Source organism: Ambystoma mexicanum, chromosome 4q (genome assembly GCF_040938575.1).
Source record: "Ambystoma mexicanum isolate Mex_15411 chromosome 4q, UKY_AmexF1_1, whole genome shotgun sequence".
Classification (NCBI taxonomy): domain Eukaryota; kingdom Metazoa; phylum Chordata; class Amphibia; order Caudata; family Ambystomatidae; genus Ambystoma; species Ambystoma mexicanum.
In genome coordinates, this window is record NC_090928.1 from 754,989,165 (window position 1) to 755,014,884 (window position 25,720).

General features: G+C 50.6%; 1 protein-coding gene across 1 annotated transcript in view; it reads right to left on the reverse strand.

The window, feature by feature from the left end:
- The window catches only part of TASP1 (taspase 1), a 2,293,647-nt gene that overhangs the window by 1,840,723 nt on the left and 427,204 nt on the right, over positions 1-25,720 (reverse strand). The window contains exon 3 of the mRNA XM_069608337.1: positions 25,457-25,524. Coding sequence (XP_069464438.1) covers positions 25,457-25,524 — 68 coding nt within the window. The remainder of the gene's footprint in view (positions 1-25,456; positions 25,525-25,720) is intronic.

Consider the following 25,720-nt stretch of genomic DNA (forward strand, 5'->3'; position numbering starts at 1 on the left):
CAGGAAAGTCCAGCAACATGGGATATTTTCCTGTCTCAGCTTCCCTGTCACCGGGCAGTAAGCCAGTCTCTTCTGTAGGGTCAAGGACCCAGGTCCTGGAATATGTGCAGCTTCTGATTGCTGTAGGAGATTTCCCCCATGGATTTGAAGGCCTTCAAAATCATCTCTTTGACTGTATATGCATGAAGTATCATAATGATGTCTCTGGGCTGCACTCTGGGGCCCTTCCGTAGTCGTCCCACCCTGCACACACAGTACAGGAAGATCTCCTCCATCGTGACTGTTAGGGAGAATTCTCTCTTTAGGCTGAATTTCCTAACCTAGTGAGTCCTCCCCCAGCAGCTTTGCTGGATTTCTGGAGTTTGTTTTTTTCCTCCTGCCAAGAGTGAGACTCTTTTTCTCACACTCTTGGATATGATTTATGGTGTTCCTTTGACTGTTAATGGGCCTCATTACGACCCTGGCGGTAAGGGGTTAACGCCAGCGTTAGCTGCGCCGACCCCTTACCGCCAATTACGAGGTCCCCTAGCGCCATGGTGCTTTTAACACCTGCTTTTAGCGGGTGTTAAAATCTATGGCGCTAAGGGACCATGGAGTTAATTACGCCACCGTAATTTACGGTGGCGTAATTAACGCCTTCCCCACTCCCATTATGCCCTATGGGGCAAAAATGGGAATGTGGAAGGGTAAATGGGGATTGGGGACTTACCGCCCCGCCAAGGTCGGAATGGGGCGGTAAGTCCGCCAACCACCATGGCGTAAACGTAGTTTACGCCATGGTGGTAAAGTCACGGCCCAGGCGGTAACTTACCGCCTGGGTCGTAATGAGGCCCAATGTGTTTTATGGGCTATGGGGTCCTTTACTCCATAGAGTCTCATGTGTTTTTACTATGTGTGTTACACAGCACCCTCCGTGAAGTAACACAGGGGTGTCATAGTGACACCCCACCATAGACTCCATACCCTGGGACTGACTACTGTCTCCCAGGGCATGTAAAGTCACCATTGGCTTTGCTAGTCCATAATTATTAACAGAAACCAGTACAAACCATCATATTGTGGACGTACTGGTCGGGGCAATTCCATTACCCCAGGGTCTGTTAGTCGAGGGGGCACGTCTCCGTCCCCCCTGATCGAGTTTTGGCTGGTGGCAGTGGATACTACTTTTTATATTCGACCGCAAATATTTCCCTATGGGATTTTCCCATTGTTCAAGGCTACCAACTTTAATTATTTAATTCTCATAGCCTCGAACATACCGCCGGTTTATTTAATTAATATGAATTCGCCGGTTGGTATTTTTTGCCAGGACTCGATTCTAAAATGGCGTTTGTGTTCTCTTCTGTGACTCCAACCCAAGTCGAGCCCTTTGTTCCACTTTTTGGCGGGCTTCTCCACAGAAGCCTCCAAAAGTGGTGCCACTCTGTCTGGGTACCACAGGGGGTGTGGGAGGGGGTTTAGGCACCCTGGACTGAGTTACCTTGGTAACTCAAGTCGCACTCTTGTGTGATTGGCCCAAGTGGTGAGCCGGCCAGCTCACCACTTAGCATGTTTGATTGACAGCTAGGCTGAGTGAATGGGGGTATGCTTCATAAAAGCAGGGCTTTGGGGACTGTAACTTCAGAAGTCGCCGCAGGACCTGAGAATCCGACGAGGGAGAAGCTGAGCCGACCTACCACGACGACACCACCGGTGGAGCCCTGGGGAACCGACTCACCACTTCCCGACGATAGAGAAGATCTCCCGGCTGGAGAGGCTTCTTCCCCTGACTGGTGGGCACAACCAGTTTACCTTCTTCTCTTCGCATCCCAGACTGGTTTGTGGTCGAATTGCCCGTGCCAAGCACCCTGGCAGCCGGATAGCCACTTACCACTGGACCGCGAATCAACAGACCGCTCCTTGTACCTGAGAAACTCTGCGGCTGGTTTCTTCCCTGGCAGTGCAACAGACTCCTGTCTTCCTCCCCGACGAGATCCTCTCTTCCCCCGGACAAAGCACCGACTTGCATCCGCTGCCAGGAACAACTGCCCCCGCTGGAGTATTCTCACCACTTTAAGGTAGCGTGTCCGCCAGGCCTCCCTTTCTAAAGATTGCTACAAGGTAATAATAACCCCTTAACCTTCTGGACTGGGCTGGCCGCCTTGACCCTCTAACTGGTCCCTTTCTTTGGTCCAACTCCTTTTTGAACCGTTACAAGACTTTTCTGCAGTGCAACCGTGTGACCTTGGACACATTTCGTTTTGATCCTCTTAAAGCGGATCCGGCCTACTGACTCTGAATTGACGGTGTTACTTTGCCTTCCTCTCTTGTTGTGTTTGTGAAAAAGTGTTGGTATCTGTTTCAATTTATTCTCTGCTTTTCTCTACCTTTTTAAAATGAATTATTAGAGTGTCATCTACGTTAAGAGTACACTGCTGTCTGAAAATAAGTGGGGCTTTACGTAAGACTTGTCTAATATTCTTTTAAGGGAGTGTATATCTTTTAGTGACTGTGTTTTTGAATTGCTTACTATTAGTGCCTGTGTGTTTTTTTAGATGTGGTTTTAAATAAATAAGTATATCTCTTTTACACCAAGCCCTGGTCAGTGTTTACTTGTTCTATTGTGTTCTCTTGACCTATTGTGAATACTCTGTATACTGCCTAACTCTTCTTGAGGGAAGTCTGACTGCTCAGCCACAGCTACCAAGTGAATCTGTGTGGTACAGACTGCTACCAAGTGGGTTTACTGCCAAACACCTGTAGTCCTAAATCTTTTGCAGTGGTCCCAGAGGGAACTGCACAGGTGTCTGCCTAACAGTGACATCTGGGAACACATCCCTGAAGAAACAAAGAACCCATGATCGCAGATCCGCTCCCTCCACCTACTCTTCCAGGCCCCGGATATGCACGTTCTTCCTTCTGTGCCTGTTCTCGAGGTCTTCAATGGTGGAGACCATTTCTTCCATGCCCTGTCTGGCTCCAGCTAGCTCACCCTGAAGATGTAAAACATCTTCCTGCAGCGAGTGTATCGCTTGCTCTGCATCTCCTTCTCTGGCGCCTATTTGTTTCATGTCAGTATCAAGGTCCACCAGAGACTTCTGGAGCCCCTTAGAGGCCTCCACTACTTTCTTCTTGATAGGGAAATATCCTTTTTTTAGAGTGGCCATATATTCCAGTAAGTCAGTCTTAGTGAGCTGGGCATCCCCAAATCCTCCTGTTGACTTTCTCACCATGGACTCCCCTGTCACCCTCTCTTTGTGTCGCTGTGTGGGTCCAGCGGGAAGTCACTGAATGAGCCTTAGCCTGCGCCTTGAGAGGAGACATGCAGGAGCGTCCTGTTCCTTCTAGTGGTACCTGGATTATGGCCCGATCTCTGGCCAGGCCACAGAGGGAGCATTCAATGCCCAGCACCCCAGCACCAGATACTTCTCCCCCTCACCGGGTCACATAGTAGCTCACCCTTAGGGTATCACCTGTCCAGGATCTTCCTTAGCCCCAGCAACCGCTCTCTTACCAGCCGCCGGGGCCCTGCTCCCCTCTCCCTTGGTGTCACTGTGGGCCTGCCTCCAAGTCGTCAAAGCAGGGAAAGGCCTCTCAACTCCCAGCCCCACTCTGCCACCCGATCTTTGGGTCTGGGGTCTGCTCACCGCCACTGCAGGACAAGCTGGTATTGGTTGGTATTGGTTGGTTCTCCTCCTCCACACCTCACAGGATCACCCGCTGTACTCATGGGGCTCGGAATGACCCCAAATGCATATTCTCTCCAGGGACCTTAGCTCGCCCGCTCCGGGCTCTCTCCCCATGCAGAAGACCACAGCTCGGCAGGCACCCCACTGCAGTGCCTCTCCCCGAGGCTCTCTGAGCTGACACATGCAGCTGCCTGCTCCACGGGGGGTCCCGACTGGTGACACCTCCTCCTTGCCATGCACTAAATGCGGCTCCTCCACTTTGAGCTTTCCCAGCGTGGCTTCACCTCTCCAGGCTGTGCTGCACTGCTGTTGCAGCCTGCACTTACAGGTGCTCGCAGCCCTCCCCCGGCAGCTCAGCCCTCAGCAGGGGGCCCCACGGGACTTCCGGTGGCACTCTGCTGGTCCCTGGTCCCCCTGCTAAAGATGGGGCTCTCAGTGCTTGCTCCAGCTGTGGACACCAGGGGTCATCTCATCCAGGGCCAGCAAGGGAGATTAAAATGCAGCTATCTTGGTCGCCGCCGGCCGTGCCCCCCAAAGATTTTACTTTCTACGTCTAAAAGGGAGATGGTCCGGTAATTTTCAGGATTAGTTTGATCATCATTTTTGCATATTGGAATAATGTAAGAAGTCCTCCATGACAGCAGCATAGCTTTACCTCTCAATAAGTCATTAAATAAGGTGAGAGAATAGTTGCCCACATCTCTGGTGCTTCTTTTAATACTCTGTTGCTCAAACCATTTGGGCCAAGTGCTCTATAGTTAGATGGCCTTTTAATTGTTTCCAAAATCTCAGAGTATAGCAGGTTTAGGTTCCAGTCACCACTACAAACTACTTTGGATTTGGATACCTTAGCGCTATTATACAGATCGATTAAAAACTTTGCCCAGATGTCTTCAGCTATAGGGTTAGTCGTGGCCTCTATTTGATTGTTGTTCTTATTGTTCACATATGACCAATAATGGTAATTGCTTCCAGCATGCATTCCCCGTTTCTCTGGAATAATAAATATTGGTGCGCTTTGATCCCATTTTTACAATTAGGTTAGTTGATTTTGAATTTATTAATCTAAGCTCTCTCCTTAAGATCTTTGTTATTTTTAACAGATTCATCGTAACTGTTTGGCCCTTCAGAAACTATAAACATCACAGGAAGGGGATCAGACCGTGCTTAATTGTTTTATTCTAACTGATAACGGTTAGTTGGAAATTAGCGTATCCACTCCAATACCGATCCTCCACTCCCCATCTGTTATGAGAGAGTATTAAGGCAACTACACAGAAGACTCTCTCGTCCTAAATACAATCTACTTATCAATCCAAGCAGGTATGGCAGCCCACGGCCTCTGCCTGAACGATGAAAAGACAGACATCCTGATGGTCGGTCCTCCATCTGTCATCAAATACCTCTGCCTCCAATATGCCAACTTCAGTATAGACGGGCTTTTGATACCCGTCTCAACATCGGTGAAGATCCTAGACGTTTACATGGATTCTGCACCCTCCCTGACACACCAGGTCAACTCCATTGCTACCTCAGCCGCCTACACAACAAAGCTTGTCAATACTGCCAAACCATTCCTAGCCCCAGTCAATTGCCTCACCATTGCAAAAGCCACCATCACAGCCAGGCTAGACTATTGCAATGCCCTCTTTGGAAGTACATCTTTACACAACATTCATAGACTACAAGTGACCCAGAACAATGCTATCCGAGCGGCACTCAACATCCCTAAAAGAGAGCACATATCTGAGGCAAGAAGAAATGCCCACTGGCGGCTGGTCAAAGAAAGCATCATCTTTAAAACCTTATCGATCAAGCACTGATGCCTGTCGAAATATGTCCCACCTTATCTGACTCAAAGCTTTGTGAAAGCCCAGTCCGACAGACCTGTCGGGAGGGCTTACATCCACAGACTTGTCCTGTCTAAATCCAAGCGATTTGAGGGACCTACAAGTCTCCTGTAGGTCCCTCATATGGTTTAACACTCGACGTTGCTTAATGGGGTGCCCCAGACTCTGTATGTATGTTAAGTGAAATAAAAGGGAAGAGAAGCTCTCAAGTCCGTTGGGTCATGCACCCACTCGATTGTGCCCGTCTGACAATATAACATACATCACCCCATTCGGTGAGGGTGCTTAAACAGGGCCAACATGGAAGAAAGAAATCTCTGTTTATCTGCACAGTCAAAATCATCCTCAACAACAAAACCCAAACGTGTATAACAATCAGAACAAAAACAATGGGGTTCCCAGGACACCCCCCTCCCAATACAACCTGGAAAGAGCCAATGCGATGAGTGAAAAGGGGGGCCAACAAAAACCCTCCTAATCCCTGTCAAAGTGCAGGAAGTTGAAAATATAGAGATTAACATATGTAGGGAAGGCATGGTATCACAAGTATGACACAGACACAATGGGTACAATTTGTAAAACCTTTATTGAAATTGTTGGGGTTGGAGAAAATCCTATTTTGCTCTATAGCTAACATGGGAGTAGTCTCAACCAGCAAATCATAAATAACACTGTCCTAGTGGAATCCATCAAATCAAAATGGCCAATTCTAACAAAACCTAATGCCCATTCTATCGCTTGTACAAAAAAGTGTAAAAAGGAGAAATGTATGCAAAAGGAAAAATCAGTGTTCACAGAGTAAGGCTGTAGGCAGGATGACACACTCTGTCTCGGCTTCCAACACAATAAAGTTCCAAACATGGATAGAGGCCCGTCTGGCCTTCCACGTTTAAGTCTCTTTACTTTTTCATTTAACTCAATTTTATTGCCATTTATTATGAGGACAAGACATTTCAAAAATAAAGATTTCAATAACAAACCACATTACTTATCAGCAGTCTTGGCCTCCCCCTCCCTCTACCCCAAAGCCTCACATACCCTGTCTCGTGGTGGATGGAACAAGTTACTTACCTGTAACTGTTGTTCTCCAGCATGGGTCTGGCATGGATTCACATGCTCATGAATATTCCCCGTCGTCAGGCTGGGAATCCTCAGTAAAGAAAAAACCAGTATCAGTTTCGTTTCTGATCTGTCTTTCGTACTAATAACCAATCACTGGTCTCTGCGTCATACTGACCACAGCCAATGACTGCCCTCTACCTAAGCACCGCCTCTGGCAGCCATCTTCAGATTTGGAAGCACGTGAAGTGGCAGTATGACCAAGTGAAGAGCCGCAGAGGGGTAGGCGGGAGGGTTCGCATGTGAATCCATGCCAGACCCATGCTGGAGAACAACAGTTACAGGTAAGTAACTTGTTCCTTCTCCGGCATGGGGTCTGGCATGGATTCACATGCTCATGAATAAAGAATACATAGCAGTACCCACATGCACAACCACGGGAGGTGGCAAAGGCTCAACATTAAGCATCACATCAAACTCAACATTAAGCAATCTTACCTCCTCACCAGGCTCACCTCAGGCGAACAGGTTGCGCAGCACTGCTTGGCCGACCCTGGACTCCTCCCTGGAATCCCGATCGACGCAGTAGAATTTCGTGAAGGTGTGCGTCGACCTCCACGTAGCAGCCCTGCAAATGTCCAGCAGGGGCACACCAGATAGGAACGCCGTGGTAGCTGCGATCGCTCTGGTGGAATGTGCTCTCGGACGGCCAGGCAGCGGTCGGTTTGCCAACCGGTGACAGTACATGATACAGCCGGAGAGCCACCTGGAAATGGAAGCCTTCGAGAGAGCCTTCCCCTGATTGACAGGTCCAAAGTTCACAAAGAGTTGTGACGTCTTCCGAAAACACTTCGTGCGATCCACGTACTTCAGCGCTCTAGCCACATCCAGCGAGTGCAAAGTCCTCTCAGCCGGCGACGAAGGCGACGGGAAAAACACAGGCAACACCAAGGGTTCGTTGGGATGGAAGTCCGACGGCACCTTGGGCATGAAGGAGGGGTGCGTCCTGAGCACCACCCTCGTGTCGTGAAAAGTCAAGTACGGGGCCTTGCAGGAAAGGGCCTGGATCTCTCCCACCCGTCGTGCGGAGGTGATGGCCACAAGAAACGCTGTTTTCCACGACAGGAACTTCAACGGGGCCGAGTGCAGAGGCTCGAACGGAGGTCCCATGAGCTTGGTCAGCACCACGTTGAGCTCCCACGCCGGGGCCGGAGCCTTCACCGGCGGGAACGATCTGAACAGTCCCTTCATGAACTCTTTCACCAGACGATGAGACCACAAGGACGTCCGCCCCGTGGTTCTAGTGTATCGGGAGATCGCAGCAAGATGAATCTTGATGGACGCGTGTGCCAGTCCAGCTTTGGCCAGCGTCAACAGGTACGGCAGTACTTGGGGAGCCATAATCCTTAGAGGGTTAATCTTCTGTGCGTGGCACCAGACAGAGAACCTCTTCCATTTGTGTCCGTAGCATTTAAGAGTCGAGGACGCCCTGGCCTTTGCAAGAACCTCTCTGCAGTCGGCCGGTATGTCGTATCCTCCAAACTCTAGCGCTGCAGGAGCCAGGCCTGCAAGTTCAGCGACTTCGGGTCGTGGTGGAGGATGGCGCCTCCTTCCCTGGAGAGCAGATCCGCGTCCACTGGCAGCTTGATTGACGGGGACGCTGACAAGTCCAGAAGGTCCGGGAACCATATCTGCCTCGGCCACGCAGGTGCGACGAGGATCATCCTGCACCGTGACCTCTTGAGCTGGTTGATGAGCCGGATCAGTAGTGGCAATGGAGGGAACGCGTATAGGAACAGGCCCGCCCAGGGGAACGAGAAAGCATCGCCCATGCTCCTTGGCTGGGGAAACCTGCTGGCGAACCTCCGGCACTTGGAGTTCGTCGCCGTCGCGAACAGGTCGATCTGGGGTGTGCCCCACCATCGGAAGAGGCGATCCACTAGATCCTGCCGTAGTTCCCACTCGTGGCACGAGCGCAGCTCCCTGCTGAGTGAGTCGGCGATGGTGTTTTTTATCCCTGCCAGATGAAACGGCACCAGAAACATCCTTTGGGCGACGGCCCAATGCCACAGGTCCTGCGCCTCCTTGGACAGTGCTGGGGACCTGGTTCCGCCCTGTTTCCTGATGTAAAACATGGTGGTGGTGTTGTCGGTGAAGATCCTCACCACCTTGCCCTTGAGGGACGGAAGGAAGGACCTGAGGGCCCAGAACACTGCACGGAGCTCCAGGACGTTGATATGGAGGGACTTCTCCGTCGGGAGCCAAAGGCCTCTCGCGTGCAGATTTTCGGTGTGCGCTCCCCACCCTTCCAGGGAGGCATCCGTGGTCACTGTCTCCTGGTGGTCTGGGGTCTGGAAGTCCATGCCCGCCGTCAGATGCGCGCGGGTGCCCCACCACCGGACCGCTCGGCGGAAACTCTCGTCGAGTGTGATCCTCTCCTCGAAGCCGCCCGTCGTTTGGATCCAGCGCGCGTCCAGGAACTCCTGCAACGGGCGCATCCGGAGCCTGCACATGGGAATGAGGTAGATGCAAGAAGACATCATTCCGAGGAGGGACTTGATGGACCTCACCTTGGCCGCGTCGGAAACCAACATCCGCTGTATCTTGCCCAGGATGGACCTGGTCCTTTCCTCCGACGGGGAGGCCAGAAGGGACACTGTGTCGAGCTTCGCTCCCAGAAACAGTGCGTTTTGCGCGGGTACCAGGTGGGACTTGGCGTAGTTCACGGAGAATCCCAGGTCCGTGAGAAGTTGGACGGTCCTTGCCGTGTGCTCCACGGCGAGCTCCCTCATCTTGGCTCGGATGAGCCAGTCGTCCAGGTAGGGGTAGACGTGGATCCCCTCGCGGCGCAGCTGCGCCGCCACCGGTGCAAGGCACTTGGTGAATACCCTGGGTGCCGACCGTAGTCCGAAGGGGAGGGCTTTGAACTGGTAGTGACGCCCTTGGACCACAAACCTGAGGAATTTTCGTGCCCCTTTAGGATGGGAATATGGAAGTAGGCATCCTCCAAATCCAACGACGACAGGAAGTCTCCTTCCTCCAGCTGACCCAGGACGTGCTGGAGGGTGACCATCCGGAACTTCTGCGCCTTGATGAACTTGTTCAGACGTCGCAGGTCTAGGATGGGGCGCCATCCTCCTGTCTTCTTCTTCACGAGGAAGTATCTCGAGTAAACTCCGGAGCCCCGAAGCCTCTTTGGGACGAGTTCGATGGCGCCCTTCCTGAGCATCGCCTTTACCTCCAGGAGAAGCTGAGGGACGTGAAGCTCTTTCCTGGCCATGGGGGGGACGCGCGGGCACCTTCTTTGAAACTCGAGCGCGTGGCCCCGGGCTAAGGCGTCCAGCACCCAACGGTCGGTGGAGATGGACTCCCACACGCTGACGAAGCTCGCCAGCTGGCCTCCCACCGGGGTGCTTCGGTGGGGGCCCGACCCCACGGCCGGTTCAATCCTGTTTCGACGAGGCTTTGCCGCCTTGACCTCCTTGGCGACGACGGCAGGGTCCGCCAGACTTGCCTCGTCCTCTGTAGGCCTCCTGAGACGACGAGCGGGCCGCTTGACGGTAGGTGGAGAAACCGCCGCCGGAACCTTTGGAGGCGCCCTTGCCTCCGCTGCTCCGAAAGGGCGTCCGTCGTTGCTGCAGAACCCCAAGGGCCCGGGCCGTCTCAGTGTCCGCTTTAATGGCCTGAAGGGAATCTTCCACTGTTTTCCCAAACAGGTTGTTCCCATCGAACGGCATGTCCAGGACTCTGGTCTGTACGTCTTGACGGAAGTCCGTAGCCTTGAGCCATCCACGCCGCCTAAGGCACACGCCGTTGCCCAACTGGCGAAACCCAGTGTCGGGGATGTCCGTCGCAATAGTGATGGCGTGGTCCGACGCCACCTCACCTTCCTGTAGGATCTCCAGGGCATCCGCCCTCTTGTCGTCCGGTAGGAAGTCCAGCAGGGGAGCCAGTTTGTACCTAGCTCCCTGTCGTAGCGGGCCACGATAGCCAAGGCGTTGGCCGCTTTAATCGTCGTCGCTGCAGACGAGATGACCCTGCGTCCCATAGCGTCCAATTTCTTTCCCTCGCCGTCCGGTGGGGAAGTCGATGTGGAGGCCGCACCACCCCCCCCCGCTTTCTTCCTGGCCGCCGCGGAGACGACGGAGTCCGGGGTAGGCTGCGCCCGGAGGCACAGGGGGGCCGCGTCCGGGACCCGGTACTACTTCTCGTACCGGTCTCTTCTAGCTGGCGTCGTGGAAGGGTTCTTGAGGAGGGAGAGGCCCTCATCCCAAATGTCGTCCAGTAGAGGCACCGCGAGGACCGTCTTCCTCTTGGCCTTGCGCTGTTGATAAAGGAATCCTTCCTTTTTCTTCTCCTCAGGGCAGAGTTGGAAAAGCTCGGATGCCCTGGCGATCATGGAGTGGAACGATCCAATCTCGTCGGGCGGAGAAGCCCTGGTGGGAGGTGACGACGGTAGATCCTCGTCGTATACCTCGTCGTCCGTACCCGTCGCTGCCGTGTCAGTCCCCGTATCATCCCCTCGGGTGGACGGGGAGGAGGGCTGGACGGGGCGCGACAGCTGAAAAGGAGGTGGAGGGTGAATCCTTCTTTTCTTGGGTGGGGGAACACCAGAAGGTCCCGGTTCAGGATCCCCCGACGGGAGAGGTTCCTCCGTCGGCAACGGTAGTCTCGTCCTTATCTCTGAGCATAAGGACTGTATAGCCAACAAAATGGCCGCCGAGTTGTCTTGCGGCGCTGGCAGAGGGGAATCCGACGGGCGATCAGGGGCCCCGTCGGCACCCTCGACGATGTCGTCGTCACCTGCGTCGGGATCCATCCCGACGGGCCGGTCTTCTTCCACGCCAAGGCCGTGGCTTAAGACCTCGATCAGCTCTTCCTCCGAGGTTGAAGCCGAATCTACGACGACCCCCTGCCCCCCCTTTTTCTTCCCCGCCGGGGATTTCACGGGGGTCCTATCGATGGGCACAAAAGAGGACTCCCTCCGAGGTGGCAGGGAGACTCTGAGCTCCGAGGTCGCCACCACTGGTGTAGCCTCCACAGGCTGAGCCAGGGCCGCCGCGACAGTTTCGATAGAGGGCTTGGCCGGATGGATTAAGGCCTTCACCACCTTAGGTGCGCTCACCGCCTTATCCTTGAGGGGGGGGACACTGCCTCGCTCCCCCTCCGATGGGGCCTTCGAGCTCGACCGGGGCCTCTCCAGGAGCTTCGCCGGGTGCTCGCCCTTCCTCTTACCCGACCCAGAGCGTTGGCTCGTGGCTGAAGGTGCCGGGGAGGGTGCGCCCTGCCTGGCGCCCGTAGAGCGCGACCGTTCGGCGCTCCCGGTGCCAGCGGACTCGCAGTGCTTGGCCTTGTGTTGGACCCCCGTCGCCGGGGCGTCCTCAAAGGTCTTAGAAGACCGCTCGGATTTCTTCCTCTTCTTCTCGCCTGACGGGCTCTTCCCTTCCAGCCAGTTGGCGAGACGTTGATGGCGGTCCTTCATGGTCCGCTCCGACATATTGCCGCAAAACGCACAGTCCTTCTCCACGTGCGTCTTGTCCTCATGTAAGCAGTAGAGACAAAAGGAGTGTTCGTCCTCCTTAAAGACGTTCTGCAGCTGGCATCCAGGGCAGACCCTGAACAGCTTTCCGGGCGTCGAGCTTCCCTTCTCCTGGGCCATGTCCGGGCCTGAGAAGCTTCTGGAATCCTCCAAAAGCGTAGCTCGACGAAATCTTCACCCTTGAGGGGCACAGACGAATCCGACACGGGTCCCCGTTGATCGGATGGAGAGTCGGTGGAGCTTGAGGCTCTTTTGACCGAAAAAAACGAAGTTTTTGAGAAAAAACGTGAAAAAATAGCACCAACGCTCGAGAGCAATAGCACGAGGATCCCAACACATGAACGTGCGGTAAAAATCTGAAGATGGCTGCCAGAGGCGGTGCTTAGGTAGAGGGCAGTCATTGGCTGTGGTCAGTATGACGCAGAGACCAGTGATTGGTTATTACTACGAAAGACAGATCAGAAACGAAACTGATACTGGTTTTTTCTTTACCGAGGATTCCCAGCCTGACGACGGGGAATATTCATGAGCATGTGAATCCATGCCAGACCCCATGCTGGAGAAAGGTCAATTACCTTTTCCATTGCCGTTAATTCTTTCCCTACTGATCTGGATCCGTTATTAGCCTTTGATGCAGAGATATTTGAACACTGAAATCGAGTCCCTCCCCAAGAACTCCCGGCCAGTTGCCAAGTTTAGAAAAACCCCTTCTATAAATAGCTGTCCTACCCGTTCGAGGCCCATATCGACCATTTCCGTGAGAAGGACAGGCCCTGGTGTCTGAAGTCAAATGGGGCTCCCCACACAGAGGACATCGGAGAGGGCCATGACGCGAGGCCTTCAGTGCCCTTGGATTCATGCCAAATTGACCAAAATACCTCGAAAAGTGTGGTGAGATCTCAGCCGTTCCGGAATGGATCCGATCGGGGACAATTTGTAGTCTTGCATATTCAACGGGTGTGCTTCAGGGTCTTCCAAATAGGACCAGTAGGTCCTCAGGTCGTCCCTCATATTTTCGAGCATCACCCTAAGTTGGACTGCCCTATAATACAGGCGGATATCAGGGAACCCAAATACCCCTTGTCCCTTGGGAGTGTCAGGGTGGCCAGTTTAACTCTAGGTTTCTTATTTTTCCATATAAATCAAGTTCCCCTGTGACTTCTAGGAAGGACTTCTCAGGGAGCTGCCTCAGGATTGCTGCACACAGATACAGCAGCCTGGGGAGCACATTCATCTTTATTGAAGCCATTCTATTGTACCAGGTCAGAATTAGGGGGTGGGGTCCCATCTCTTCAAGTCAGTTTTCAGTTGAGCCCTGAGGGGGTCGTAATTAGCTGAAACCATCTCGTTTAGATCCCTGGGCCCACCTGAATGCCCAGGTATTTTATACTTTTTCCGTCTACCCTCATGACCTGGTATTTTGAGGAGGGGGCTCTGCTTGAGTATGGGCAGTACATCACAAAGTGTACATGTGCTAAAGGCATGTACAGACTCTCATTGCATTCAATTAATTATACATATTCAACTTCAATCCCTTCTCATAGAAATCAAATTCAACTGATTGTTGCAATGTCTTCTTTTATTTTATTTTCTAGAATTCATCATAGTGTATGAAGACAGTATACACACAATTAACAATCATTTAAAACTAGTGAAAAACATAGCTAAATCTATAGTCGAGCAATTTCATCATATTAACACAACACATCATACTGTGATCCCACACTCCGACTCATCCACATCAACTTCATTCATACTCATTCAAAAAGCATTCTTACTTGTGCAAAACACACAATAGAAACAATTGATCAGAAAAAAAACAAATCATACAAACAGACCTACAATGCAAGATGTTATTTGTTATCCATAAATCTCTGTGGTAGGCCAATATTTAATCTGCAAAGAGCGAGAGTTTGTACTCGATCTCTCCCCCTCCCGCTATACCCTTAATTTGTCCATTTATCCGAATCGCAATTGCCAAAGGCTCCATCGCTAGGGCATAAAGTAATGGAGAGAGGGGACAGCCCTGTCTTGCACCTCTTGTTAGCGCGAAAGTCTCTGTGAGACCCCCGTTGACTCGTACCCTGGCCCTGGGTTTATTGTATAGTTCTGACACCCATCTCAAAAAGTTTGTCCCCGCCCCATTTTAGTCAGAACCTTCATCATGAAGGGCCATTCAACCCCGTCGAAGCCCTTCTCTGAGTCCAGCAACACCAAACAGGCTTCTAGGCACTTCATTTGGGCACCGTGGATCAGGTTAATTGTTTTCCGGATGGTGTCTAACCCCCGCCTCCTTCTTATAAAGCCCACCTGATCTCCATGTATTAATAATGGTAGTCCCACTTCCAGTCTTGTTCCCAAAACCTTTGCAAGGATCTTTACATCCCCGTTGAGGAGAGAGATAGGTTGGTAGGAAGAGCACCTGGCGGGGTCCTCCCCTTCCTTGTGACGATCGTTGCAAGCAACATCGTAGGTGGTAGGGCCTCCCCTTGTAGGCATGCGTTAAATACCTTCACCAGGCGTGGGGCCAGCAGTGACGTGAATAGTTTGTAAAATTTCATCGAGAAGCCATCTTCCCCCGGACCTGACCCTGATTTCATCCCCCTGATGGCCAGTAGGACCTTCTCTACATTTATGGGGTGCTCGAGGTTCTCCACAATTTCTTTGGGGAGACCCGGTAGTGGCAGACCCCTCAGAATTTCTTCTATCTGTGCCTCATCGCCGCTCCACTCTGGGGCATACAGAGTACTGTAGTAGTTTGCAAATTACCAATGCTTCTAGAGTCATAGATGGAGTCTCCCCTCCTCAATTTCTATTAATACGAGAGTTCTCCGCTCCCTCAGCCTCCATGCTAAGATCTTGTCCGCCCTGTCGCCTTTCTCATGATACTTCTGTTTCAGAAACAGGAGTTTTTTTCTGTGTCCTGTGTTATAAAACCCTTGAATCATGTTTTAAATATTGCCGGAGCTCCTTCGCCTCTGTCGGAGATATGTATTTCCCCTGAAAACCCCCCGGCTGTATCTGTGCTATTTTCCAATGGAGCACGTTCTCCTTCTCCCCTCTCTCCATTTTCTTTTTCGACCCTATCCTTATCAGGACCCCCCCGTATGGTAGCCTTAAAGCCCTCCCTGACTGATTGGATCCTTACTTCTCCTGTGTCATTGAAGAGGAAGTATTCCTTGATTCCTTATCATTAAGTATAAAATCATTACACCTCCAGCTCCCCCAGGGCCCGCTGTCCTCCATTCCTCCATTGTTACTCTTACCATATCATTGTCTGACCATGGTATTGGTGTGACCTGGCAGTCCAAGACTTGCACCTACAAGGTTGTGTCCACCAGCATCAGCTCTATTCGCGAAAAGGAGTCATGTACTGCTGAGAAGAAGGTATACAGACTATCAACCTCCAGTGGGGGGCCTAGGGAGTCATACAAGCCTAAGACTGCATTCACTTGTTTAAATCACTCCGAATCTCACACCTTTACCTTTATTGTCGGTTTTCTCCCATTGTCTTGCGGTCCCATATAGGGTCTAATACCATGTTAAAGTCCCTCCCAACCACCCGTTTCCCTTCCGCAAACTCAATCATTTTGTCCCTGACCCCCTTCCAGAATTCACACCGACCCCCACGTTTGGAGCGTACACGGAACCCAGCATTAGTCTGGAACCATTCAGCTGTCCTTTGACAAACACATACCTCCCATTTGTGATGGTGAGTACCGATTCCACCTGAAAGCCCAGACGGGACGAGATCAGGATTGCGACCCCTCGCCTTTTCTTCACATCAGAAGCCATTATCACTTCCCCCACCTCCCGGGATCATAGCTGGGGTTCTCTACCCTTCGGGCAATGGGTCTCCTGAATGCACATCAATCAAGTTGTTCCCTCTTAAATTTCCGAAGGACCATTGAGCATTTACTTGGTGAGTTGAGGCTCTGCACGTTAAGGGAGCCGATAACCCCTGTTACATAAACACCATCCTGAAACTGAGCATTCTGAATATCACACAAAACAATTCCCCTTAACTCCCACTGCCCCCAGGCCTCCAACCCCATCCTGGGTCATGACCTCAGACGAGATTAATTCACAGAGGTCCTCCTAGACCCAGTAACTGCTTAACAAAGCTCTTTTTCTTGAGCCACCTTCCTTCCTCCTCTTTCTCGATATGCAAACTTTTCCAAACAATCCCCCTCCCCTCCTTCAGTTACGACACCTGCCTTAGCCGATCCACTGGTCCTTCCCCTCACAAACTCAAGTAGGCCCAGCCGGGGTGGTGTTGAGTTTCATAAACTTCCTTGAGCCGAGAATTCTGCGCCTACTCGGCCCCTTTTTGCGCCACCTCCTTTCTTCAGGACTTTTCTCCTCTCCTTATATTGTTAGAGTGATTCCTTCCATCAGTTCTCTCATGACCCTCTGAATGTTGTCCTCTGTTGCCAGTTTGTAGTTATAGCCATCGACTTCAAAAGATACAGAGAAGGGGAAGCCCCATCGGTATCTCAACCCCTTCCTGTTGAGCCATTTCGTGAGGAGGGAACATAGCCCACTCTGTTAGTGTAAGCAAAGACAGGTCTTGGTAGATCGCAATTTTCACGTTGCCCAGGGCCACTAAGCCCTGGCCCTTTGCTTTTTCCAGGATTTTTTGTCTGTCCGGGTAGTTGTGTCAATTTTAGGCTCATCAATGTTCTTGTCTCCAAACAGGACCTTGACAGCCTCATGGTCCTGCTCCAATCCGTCCTCCTTCTCCGGGATTCCAAAAAATCTCGAATTTTTCCTCCTTTATGGTTTTCAAAGTCATCGATCTTTAGGGTCACCTCCCCCTCCCTTCTTTCGAGTTCCGTCAGCCTCATGGCTATTTGAGTTTCCAGTGTTTCGAGGGAGGACTGGTTGTTCTCAACTGCCTGGAGCCTTTCGTCCTCCTTGTAAATTCAGACATTTATTCTATCCACCTTTCCTCCTATGTTGGCCCTCATCACCCTTATCTCCTCTAGGAGGGAGGCAATGTCCTTCTTGGTGGACATAGCGTCAAATCCCATTTCCGACATGTTGAGATCTGCAATGATGCACTCTGTTTTTGGCCTCTGGAATTCAAAATGTCCCAGCTTAACCCTCCAGTCCATGGGTGGGGGGGTGTCCTGCACTTGTTCTGGGATTGCCTCTACCAGATTTGCTCGGGGCCTTCTTTGGCGCTGTTGGAGATCACCACCATGTTCTGTGCCCCTCTTTTTGATGTTCCTTTGGGGTTCCTCTCTGAGTTTCAACGTTCCCCACGGGTAAACCCCTCCAGTGTGGGAGTGGGTCAGTGGAACAGGCCTCCTCACCCCCCGCGTCTTCTTTGGGATGGCCCGCCCGGGCTGCTTTTTATCCTCTTGAGGCTTCGGGAGCTTCACTTCTCCACCACTCACTGTGGGTCCTCACCACTCACTCTCTCCTCTTCTGGACCTTCTTCTAGGCGGTCCCCGGGGGCCCACACCTAGTCACTGCCTTCTGGGGTTTGGTGCCCAGTATTTAAGGGTGTCCAACAGCGGGTTCACCACAGGGTGGGTTCGCTCCCCCCTCGGTCAGGGTGGCTCTTCCTCTGTCCGTTTAAAACCCTGGGAGACCCCCTACCAGGTTTGGTCTGATCCTGGGCTTTTATAGTCTCCTCGTGTGCACCTTCGTGCCCTGAGTCCCTTCCCAGGGTGCGTTTTGCTCTTCCCCTGACGTCTTTTCCCTTCTCAGGGCTTTACTGCCAGAAGGGGGGACCTCCCCTAGGCGGGCACATGCCCCAGGTTCCCACCTAGGGGCCCACGCCTAGTCCCTGTCCCTTACGATTGGGAGGGGTGCTGGTATTTGGAGGCGCGGTCCTTGTTTCCTGTGGGGGGCCGGTTCCTCCTCTGTAGTGTCGCCCATGCCTCTCTGCCCCCTTGCCGGGGTCTTCTGTTCTGAGATGGGACCATGCAGTTCAGGTCTCCCCGCGGGGGTCCTTCCTTAGACGGAACATGCCCCAGGATCCCACCTGCGGGCCCACACCCAATCTCTGTACCCCTTCAATTGGAAGTAACACTGATAGCCGGTCCTATAGCACAGCGAGTAGAGCGCTCGCTTTGACATCTGTGCAGAGCCTGCTGATGCAGGTTCGAATCCCGGCAGGGCCAAACTCAGCCTTTCATCCTTCCGAGGTCGATAAATGAGCACCACACACCGTTGGTAATAATAAGCAGCGCTCAGATACCCGAGGGTTCGTAGCGCTAAATAAATGCTAAATTATTATCATTATTAATATTACAGGAGGGGGCACACTCCTTGTTCCATGCAGGGGGCCGGTTCCTCCTCTTTTGTGCCCCTGTGCCACTCTGTCCCCTTGTCTTGGCCCTCTACAATGGGAGGGCACACTTCAATTCAGGCTCCCGGCAGCCACGGCGCATTCGCTGCCTCCTTATTCTGATTCCTCTCATTAATCGAGAGAGCTGTTGCTGGAGGCCAGGGGGGCAGGACAGTCCCTCCTGAGGTCCTGGCCTTCTGCACAAGGGCCTCCTCACCTCTCTGCCTCCGCCGGCATGTGCATCGCGGCAGAGGCTGTCTCTGTGTTTCTTCCTGCCAGCGTGTTTACTTTCACTTTCCCGCTGGTACTAACGGGACGATTTTCTCCACCTTCCCATGTTCGTTTTACTCCGCTCTTTGGCCAGCGAGTAGCCCAAGGTCTCCCCCACCTCCTGGCTCTCTGTTACTCCATCTGGGGGGGTCCATGTGGGGCTCAGTGCGCTTTTCGGAACCTGGGGTCCGGAGGTGCGCGTTTAAGCTGCATACATGTGCGCGCCCCTTGGTGGCCTTTTCATGACTTCCAAAATAATGTTGCAAACAAAAAGTTCACAAAGGTCCTCCTCTGCCCGGCTCAGACCTGTCACGATAAGGTTCAACACAAACTTGCAAGGGGGATCCCTTCCCCAAGCTTATTTCACTTCGGGTCTCCCTTGGTCGGGCTTGGACCACTTTCGGATGTCGAAGACCTTCGAATGTGCGTGGCTTTCTTAACAGACCACTGCAGGAGCACTTTCACTCACAGTTTACAGTTCAACTTTCACCTTCCCCTTCTCTAGGAGTTAAACTTCTTTATTTCACTTTTGCTGTTCATATGGTTTATCGCTTCAAACAATTTACTTTTCACTGAGACTTTCGAGTGGGCTACATCCTTTCGCCAGACCACTCCGTTACTTAGTATCATTGTTTTCGCAGCTATCTTTTACTTCAAAGTTCATTCACAGGTCTGCCTTTCCTCGTGTTTCATTCATATGCATGCAGCCTTTATTTGCGATATTGTGTTGCTACTTCAAACTTTAACACACACCTGACTTTCAGGTCGCTTGCCAATTCACCGGCTGTGTGCGTCGCTTCTTGTCTTTGCGATTCCCAGTTCACGAGTCAAGGTTAGTACCACAGGCTTGGCCTCGCCTCCCCAACACTGATGTTCACCTGGGAGGGTTGCTGGCGTCCTTGAAACATAATGCAATCTTCACTTGTGCAATCTGGCCTTCTCCACGTGTCTTTCGCAGTCAGACGGAGGCAACAACCTTCAGTAATGAACTCTTGGGGTTTTCAACCCGCTGCTCTGGTCCCTGGGTCCATCGTTCTGCTCCAGTAGATTTGCCTCTGTACCAGAAGCCCCGCTCGTACTCGTGTTCAGCCTTGCTTAAAGCGTATTTTGGGGTTCTGCCTTTTATTTGTGTGAGGAGAGCTAATTGTTATCAGGTGTATGCACTTGGAATCAAGTGCCTGACTTTGCCTGACATGAATCGCGGGACATGTCTAGTACTATGTGTGAAAGTTAATGTTGTTATTCTCAGTCACCCTCTTCCTGGGCCCAGTGTTTGTGTAAAAAGGAGGGTGGGGGAGAGGGGGTGTTGGGATCTCAGAGCATCCTAAAACATAGGATGTGTTGGATAAACAAAATAGGGGTAATACTGCGTCTCACCATAGGCTACCTCACCCCCACTCCCCGAAGACCCCTCAGCCAGATGATCCTCCCGCACTGGTGCACCCCCAGGGTCTGGGTCCAAAGGCGATGGCTGTGCCCTGGCCACCTGAGAGAGAAATCTCTGGGGACTAGTAGGTGAGACACCCTCTTGTTTCTCACACATACCACCCCCCATGGGTGATATGGGTGGTTTATTGGTACAAGGAGGCCATTAAGCTACCGGTGACCAGCGATTCAAACATGACGTCCATCTCACATGGGTACATAGGAGTCAAAAGGGTCGACCAACAAAATATACAGGTCATGCCCCTGCCTCAAGGTGCAAGGACCCCAACCACAGACCCCTGCCTTAACATTGATAGAGGCAGTCCAGTTCTGGCAACCCACAGCGCCCATGCCCCACAGCACAGAGCATCAGCACAGTTCAAGGTATCCAGAGCGAGGCAAGGACAATATCAGGTACCAGAGAACGTAGTCCAGCAGCCATCACCTCTTACAGCGTTTGTCTTATTTGCATCTGAAGCCTTTTGGTTGATGACCCGCTTTCTACCAGCCCTGCCGCGTGGTAGGGCCATACATCCGAAAGGACTGCTCTCACGCCAGCAGCCTCCTCTGGGATATGATCATTAGCAAGCAAATCATGCACTTTCATGAATTTCCAGGCTTCATCCGTAGCATCGGATGTAGGCCATTGGCGGTCTATCTGGACCGAAACATATAGCTGGAAATCGAAGATAGGACCTGCGATCTGAGTCCTTCAAGGCCTCGAAAAGGCAGTTAAACTTCACCTGCGCTTCATGGCCTCGATAGAAAAATCATTGAAGATCTGAACTGTCGAGCCCTCAATTAGCAAAGTGCCTGCCGCCCGAACTCCTTCAGGATCACTAATTTATGCTGGAAGTTAAGCAGACAGCAATAATACAAGGGTGTTTCTCCGGGGCAGGTTTCAGGACCAGAGCTCTGTGTAAAGGCTCTATGACAATTGATCTGGGGTCTGCCAGATGGAGCTTGTCGCGGAAGATCATGCATAAAACTATCCTTGTCCATACCTTCCACGTTTTCCGGCATCCTTACCAGGCGTATGTTATTCTGCCTTAATCGGTTTTCTTGATCCACAACTTTGGCCCAGAGTCTCTGCACTTCTTTGATCAGGGCATCGAAGTCCATTGATACTGTGTCCTGATTATCCCCCCAGGGACTTATGCATCTCTCATTGCCCGTGGTGCATTCAGATTGTGCATGAAGGCGAGTGTTGATGTCCGTAAGTTCATTAACAATGTCCTGTACTGTGCCATTGTTTTTCTCTGTGCGCTGACCGATTGTCTTCATCTTGACCAATATCAACTGCAATTGCGTAGGAACATCCATCTTGGCCACACAACGCAATGATCTGCACAGACTAGATACCTCAGGTGTCAGGATAGTGAAGCTGTTGGTTGCAGGATCAGTGTGCACCAAGATTATAGCCCCCACATAGCACGCGGGCGTGTGCTGTGCCTGTGTTCATAGTAAAACCTCACTGTGTTGTAGTGGCGCACAGGCAGCAGCCCACGGATTTCATATGGTCGGGCTATACACTTCAAGTATGTGTCACATGTTCACAATCAATCACAGATGTTGATTAGCACCCCACAAAGCGAGTCAATGGCGCTCATACATCGAGACCCCCTCACTGCTAAACTGGTCTCTCAAAGAAGGGGTGGAGCAGAGAAATGTGCTGCTCTCCATGCCCGAAACCTCAAGCTGCGCCGATCACATGCAGCTCCCAGCACTATACTCTTTAGAAAGGCAGTCAAGAGGTACCGGTGAAGTTGCCACATAAGAGCAGTGGCACAGATGAGCCCTGAGCTGCACCTCCACACAAATGCACAGGAATCAAGCACGCTCCAAGTAGGCTGCGCCACAGGCCCGACATGGCATGTGTGGAAGACACCACCCCCTCCACAGCAGCTGTGGGGAGGCCACTCACCGGCAAGCAGCATCCAGCTCCCCTCAGAGCAGTAGCGGCGTCCACGGATCCGCTTAATTCCGCCATGTAGCATATAACATTCATAGAGTCGGTGGGCACCCAGGGAACGAGCCGACCGCCACACAGCTGAAGGTGATGGCGCCACCTTTCTCAGCGGTCGCCTAGTGGCCCCAGTGTCAGCAGCGCGTCACAGGCCACTAAATAAAGCAAGGGTTCGTACGAGCGTGGATTCATCTGCAAAAAACACATGGCATGTCGTAAATGATCAGGATCTCAGCGGTGGGCTTACATCCCATGAGGACAGATTAGCAAAAGTAACTGGCAATTGTGCTCGTTTGAAGCAGAGCTCAATCACCCTGCGGCCATCTTGCTCAGGCTCTCGAGCGCCCCCCATTTTGGTTTTAATCTTGAAGCCAATATTACTTTTCAATCTCACAACTGTACGAAAATAGCAATTCAAATGCTTCTTATCCCCTGAGGCACTTGTGTTAACCAAACTGGATGGTGGTAAGTCAATATTCTTTTAAAAGGCAGTTATGCAGTATCTCTTAGGAGTATGAAAACATTTTTTCAAAAATCTTTATATTTCATTACATTTTGGAGTAGTAATCCCAGAAACCTTAGTAATGTCTCAAGAAGACGTGGCTGTTTTACTCAATCCTGTCTCATATATCGCCACATCATCTTTTCTTGCTGTTACGTTTCATTTTAGATAAAGTAGACAACTAACATTTGTATTTCTAGATGCATTTGGTATTTCAATTCAGAGATGTTTATTCACTTGACATGGCATTGGAGAATTTAGTTTGAGGGTCTATTTTCAGGAGACAGGCTTCCCCGTTCCCATGCCGCTGCACTGTTTTACCCGCTCTAGCCGAGTGCCTATGACCGCCACACTCCACCTGCAACTCCCCCACCATTCGTGTTACAAGTGCCTCCTGCTCTATTTAAAGCGCACCTGCTTGACAAACATACGCTCTAGTGGGTTGGTTGGGAACGTCCGACAAAGCTCGATGGTGGGAGTGCTTAATTTGTAGGAAAATAAGTGCCATGCCCAAATATTTTCTTGCATGGGGAGAGGCAGTACCCTGTCTACTGTTGACACCACCCACTGTTGCTCTATACAGTGTCAAATGGCTGCTCCATACGGTGCCAATATATTCGGGGTTAAAGCTCCAACTCCCTCTGGTTCATTGAGGGTGAAATCAACATCACAAATTAGTTATCTCTTGAAAAACAAATGTTTCTTTAAAACGCATCATCTTTGACATTTTGCTTTAATCCTATCGGTGTCAAGTGGAGCATGTTAACCATCTAACCACAGGAAACAAAGACCCGTCCTGCTGGTTATTACACTAGAGAATGTGCAGCAATGTCATGCAGGCTGAGTGGAGCAGTGTGGACATGGCCAGCATCAGTGCCCAACATTGTCACCTTGCATTTCATTGTTTTTCATGAAAATTGATAAATAGTCCTGCCCTGCCAACCTGGGTCATGAGGTTTGTGAATACCAATGAGCCAGCCCAGGATGCAGAGACCCTGACCAGTGCACAATGCTGTTGATTTTTTTGTTACTACGACGGACGGACAGTTAAAATAATGAAGTTGCCAAAACACACTACAACATAAACAAGCTTGGCTTAAAAATAAGTGGCACAGCTCAGAAATAAAGGCTGGGCTGAGCCCCTGCAAGCCCCCTCACAAATTAAGCAGTGGGTACTCTGCATCCTTTGCAAAGGATTCCATCTTAGAAGCCATGCGAGACACCAAATCTACCGCCTCCACTGGGTTGTTAAAAGAGAGTGCCAAGATGAAACTGGCGACCAGGAATGCATTATCAAAACATTTGGCAAGGACAGAGCGCACTGTGCCATTTTGCATTGAAAGGACACCCTAACAGCTGTCTGTTATGTAACAGGATGGGAGGAGACATGGGCAAACAATATTGGTAAGTTTGTCTCCATTATCATGGTTCAGTCAAGTTTAGACCAAGCCTAGCAACACTATTGCAGACCGGTGCTCCAGGAAGCTCAGAGTCACGTGACTTACACATTTTTCACCCTGTGTTTTAGGCTCTATCCTCCCACTGGGCTCCCCGGATGGTGGATCTGTTCACCTACTGAGTGAACACTTAAATCCTAAGGTTCTTTATTTGGAGGCCAGTCCCATATGCCAAAGCAATTTAGGCATTTTTTCCAAGAACGGGCTCTGTGCTTTTGTTTATCTAGGTACCTGCTTCCCTTGGTATCACTACAAAATATCACAGACCATTACCGTGGGATAGAAAACCTCGAATTGAAAACAATTAATTTAGACGAAAACATAGATGGGTTGGGTGTATTTCTTAAAAAAAGGGGGGGGGCGGTGCTGTGGGGGTCTGCCCCAGCATTTTAAATTGCTAAAATACGTTGTTTTAAATTCGAGGTTTTCGACCTAGCAGTAAAAAAAATTTAAAAAATCGCTATTTTAAGGTAGATTCCTTCCCTTTGCATCCTTTGAAATGTATGTAATTCACTTTCTTGGCGATTTGGCACTTACACTTTCCTACATAACAGTTCATGTCTATAGAACTGCTATTCCTGCTCAACATGATCGGGTTAATGGATTACACATGGGACAACAAACAGCACCCGTTTCATATGCCCACCTACAGGTAGGTATTACGTCCTTTGAGATTCACATCTGGTGATTTCACTTGTCAAGAGACCGGACGAACAATAACGCCTGTTGGAGCATTAGATTTAAAAGGTCAGTCCTTTTTTCCTTAGGCATTACGTTTCACATTTTTCGAAAGACTAAGAAAAAACGCACATTCATAAAATATCCTACTTTCCCTGGTTTTCCTGCTTGTGTATGAGCAAAGAACCAACAACCTCAGGGGTTCCACCTCACAGTTCTTAAATTCCTAACCTCAGACAGACTGGTTTGATCCCTAACTTTGGCTTCATGGTTGATGGGTGGACTGGATATGCACGAAAAAATGGTGTCCGGTTAAAGGTGAGAATACAAAAGGTTCGAATGCAATAGGGCCGAGTACATTTGCTCGAAAACAAAAGGTTCGAATTTTTTTTTTAAATTATATATTTTTTGGAGGGTTTTCGTTTTGGTAAAAAAAAAGTGGTTTTTACCACAAAAACAGGGGTTGGGGGAACCCCCCAAAAAATTAAAAAAAACATTCGAAGCTTTTGTTTTCGAGCAAATGTACTCGAACCTATTGTATTTCGAACCTTTTGATGCAAACTTTTAACCTATACCCCACGAAAATGTATATGCGAGTTACAAGAAAAGTCCATTATAAATACCCATTAAACAGATACTTTTTGTGTGCAGATTGATCATGATGCACGAACTTTTATTCAAAATAAAAACGGTTGTGCGTAATATTAATAGCCTAAAGAGACACAAATGATTAAGACCTACCTTTTTACACGCTCTTTTACAGACATGTTTATATTCCTTTGCTTTTGATTCAGAGTGATAACCAGCACCTGCAAGAAATGGAGAAGTCAAATGAACCTGTCCTCTTTCTCAAGGAACGAGCATGAAAATACACTTCTTAAGACGTCTGTTCATAAATCATTTATGCATTCAAAGCAATATGTGTTAATTGCAAAAGTATGGTATTCTGGAATTGCAATTTGGAAGGCCAGTGTGTTTCTCAGGTGTGGACTACATTTTATTTGT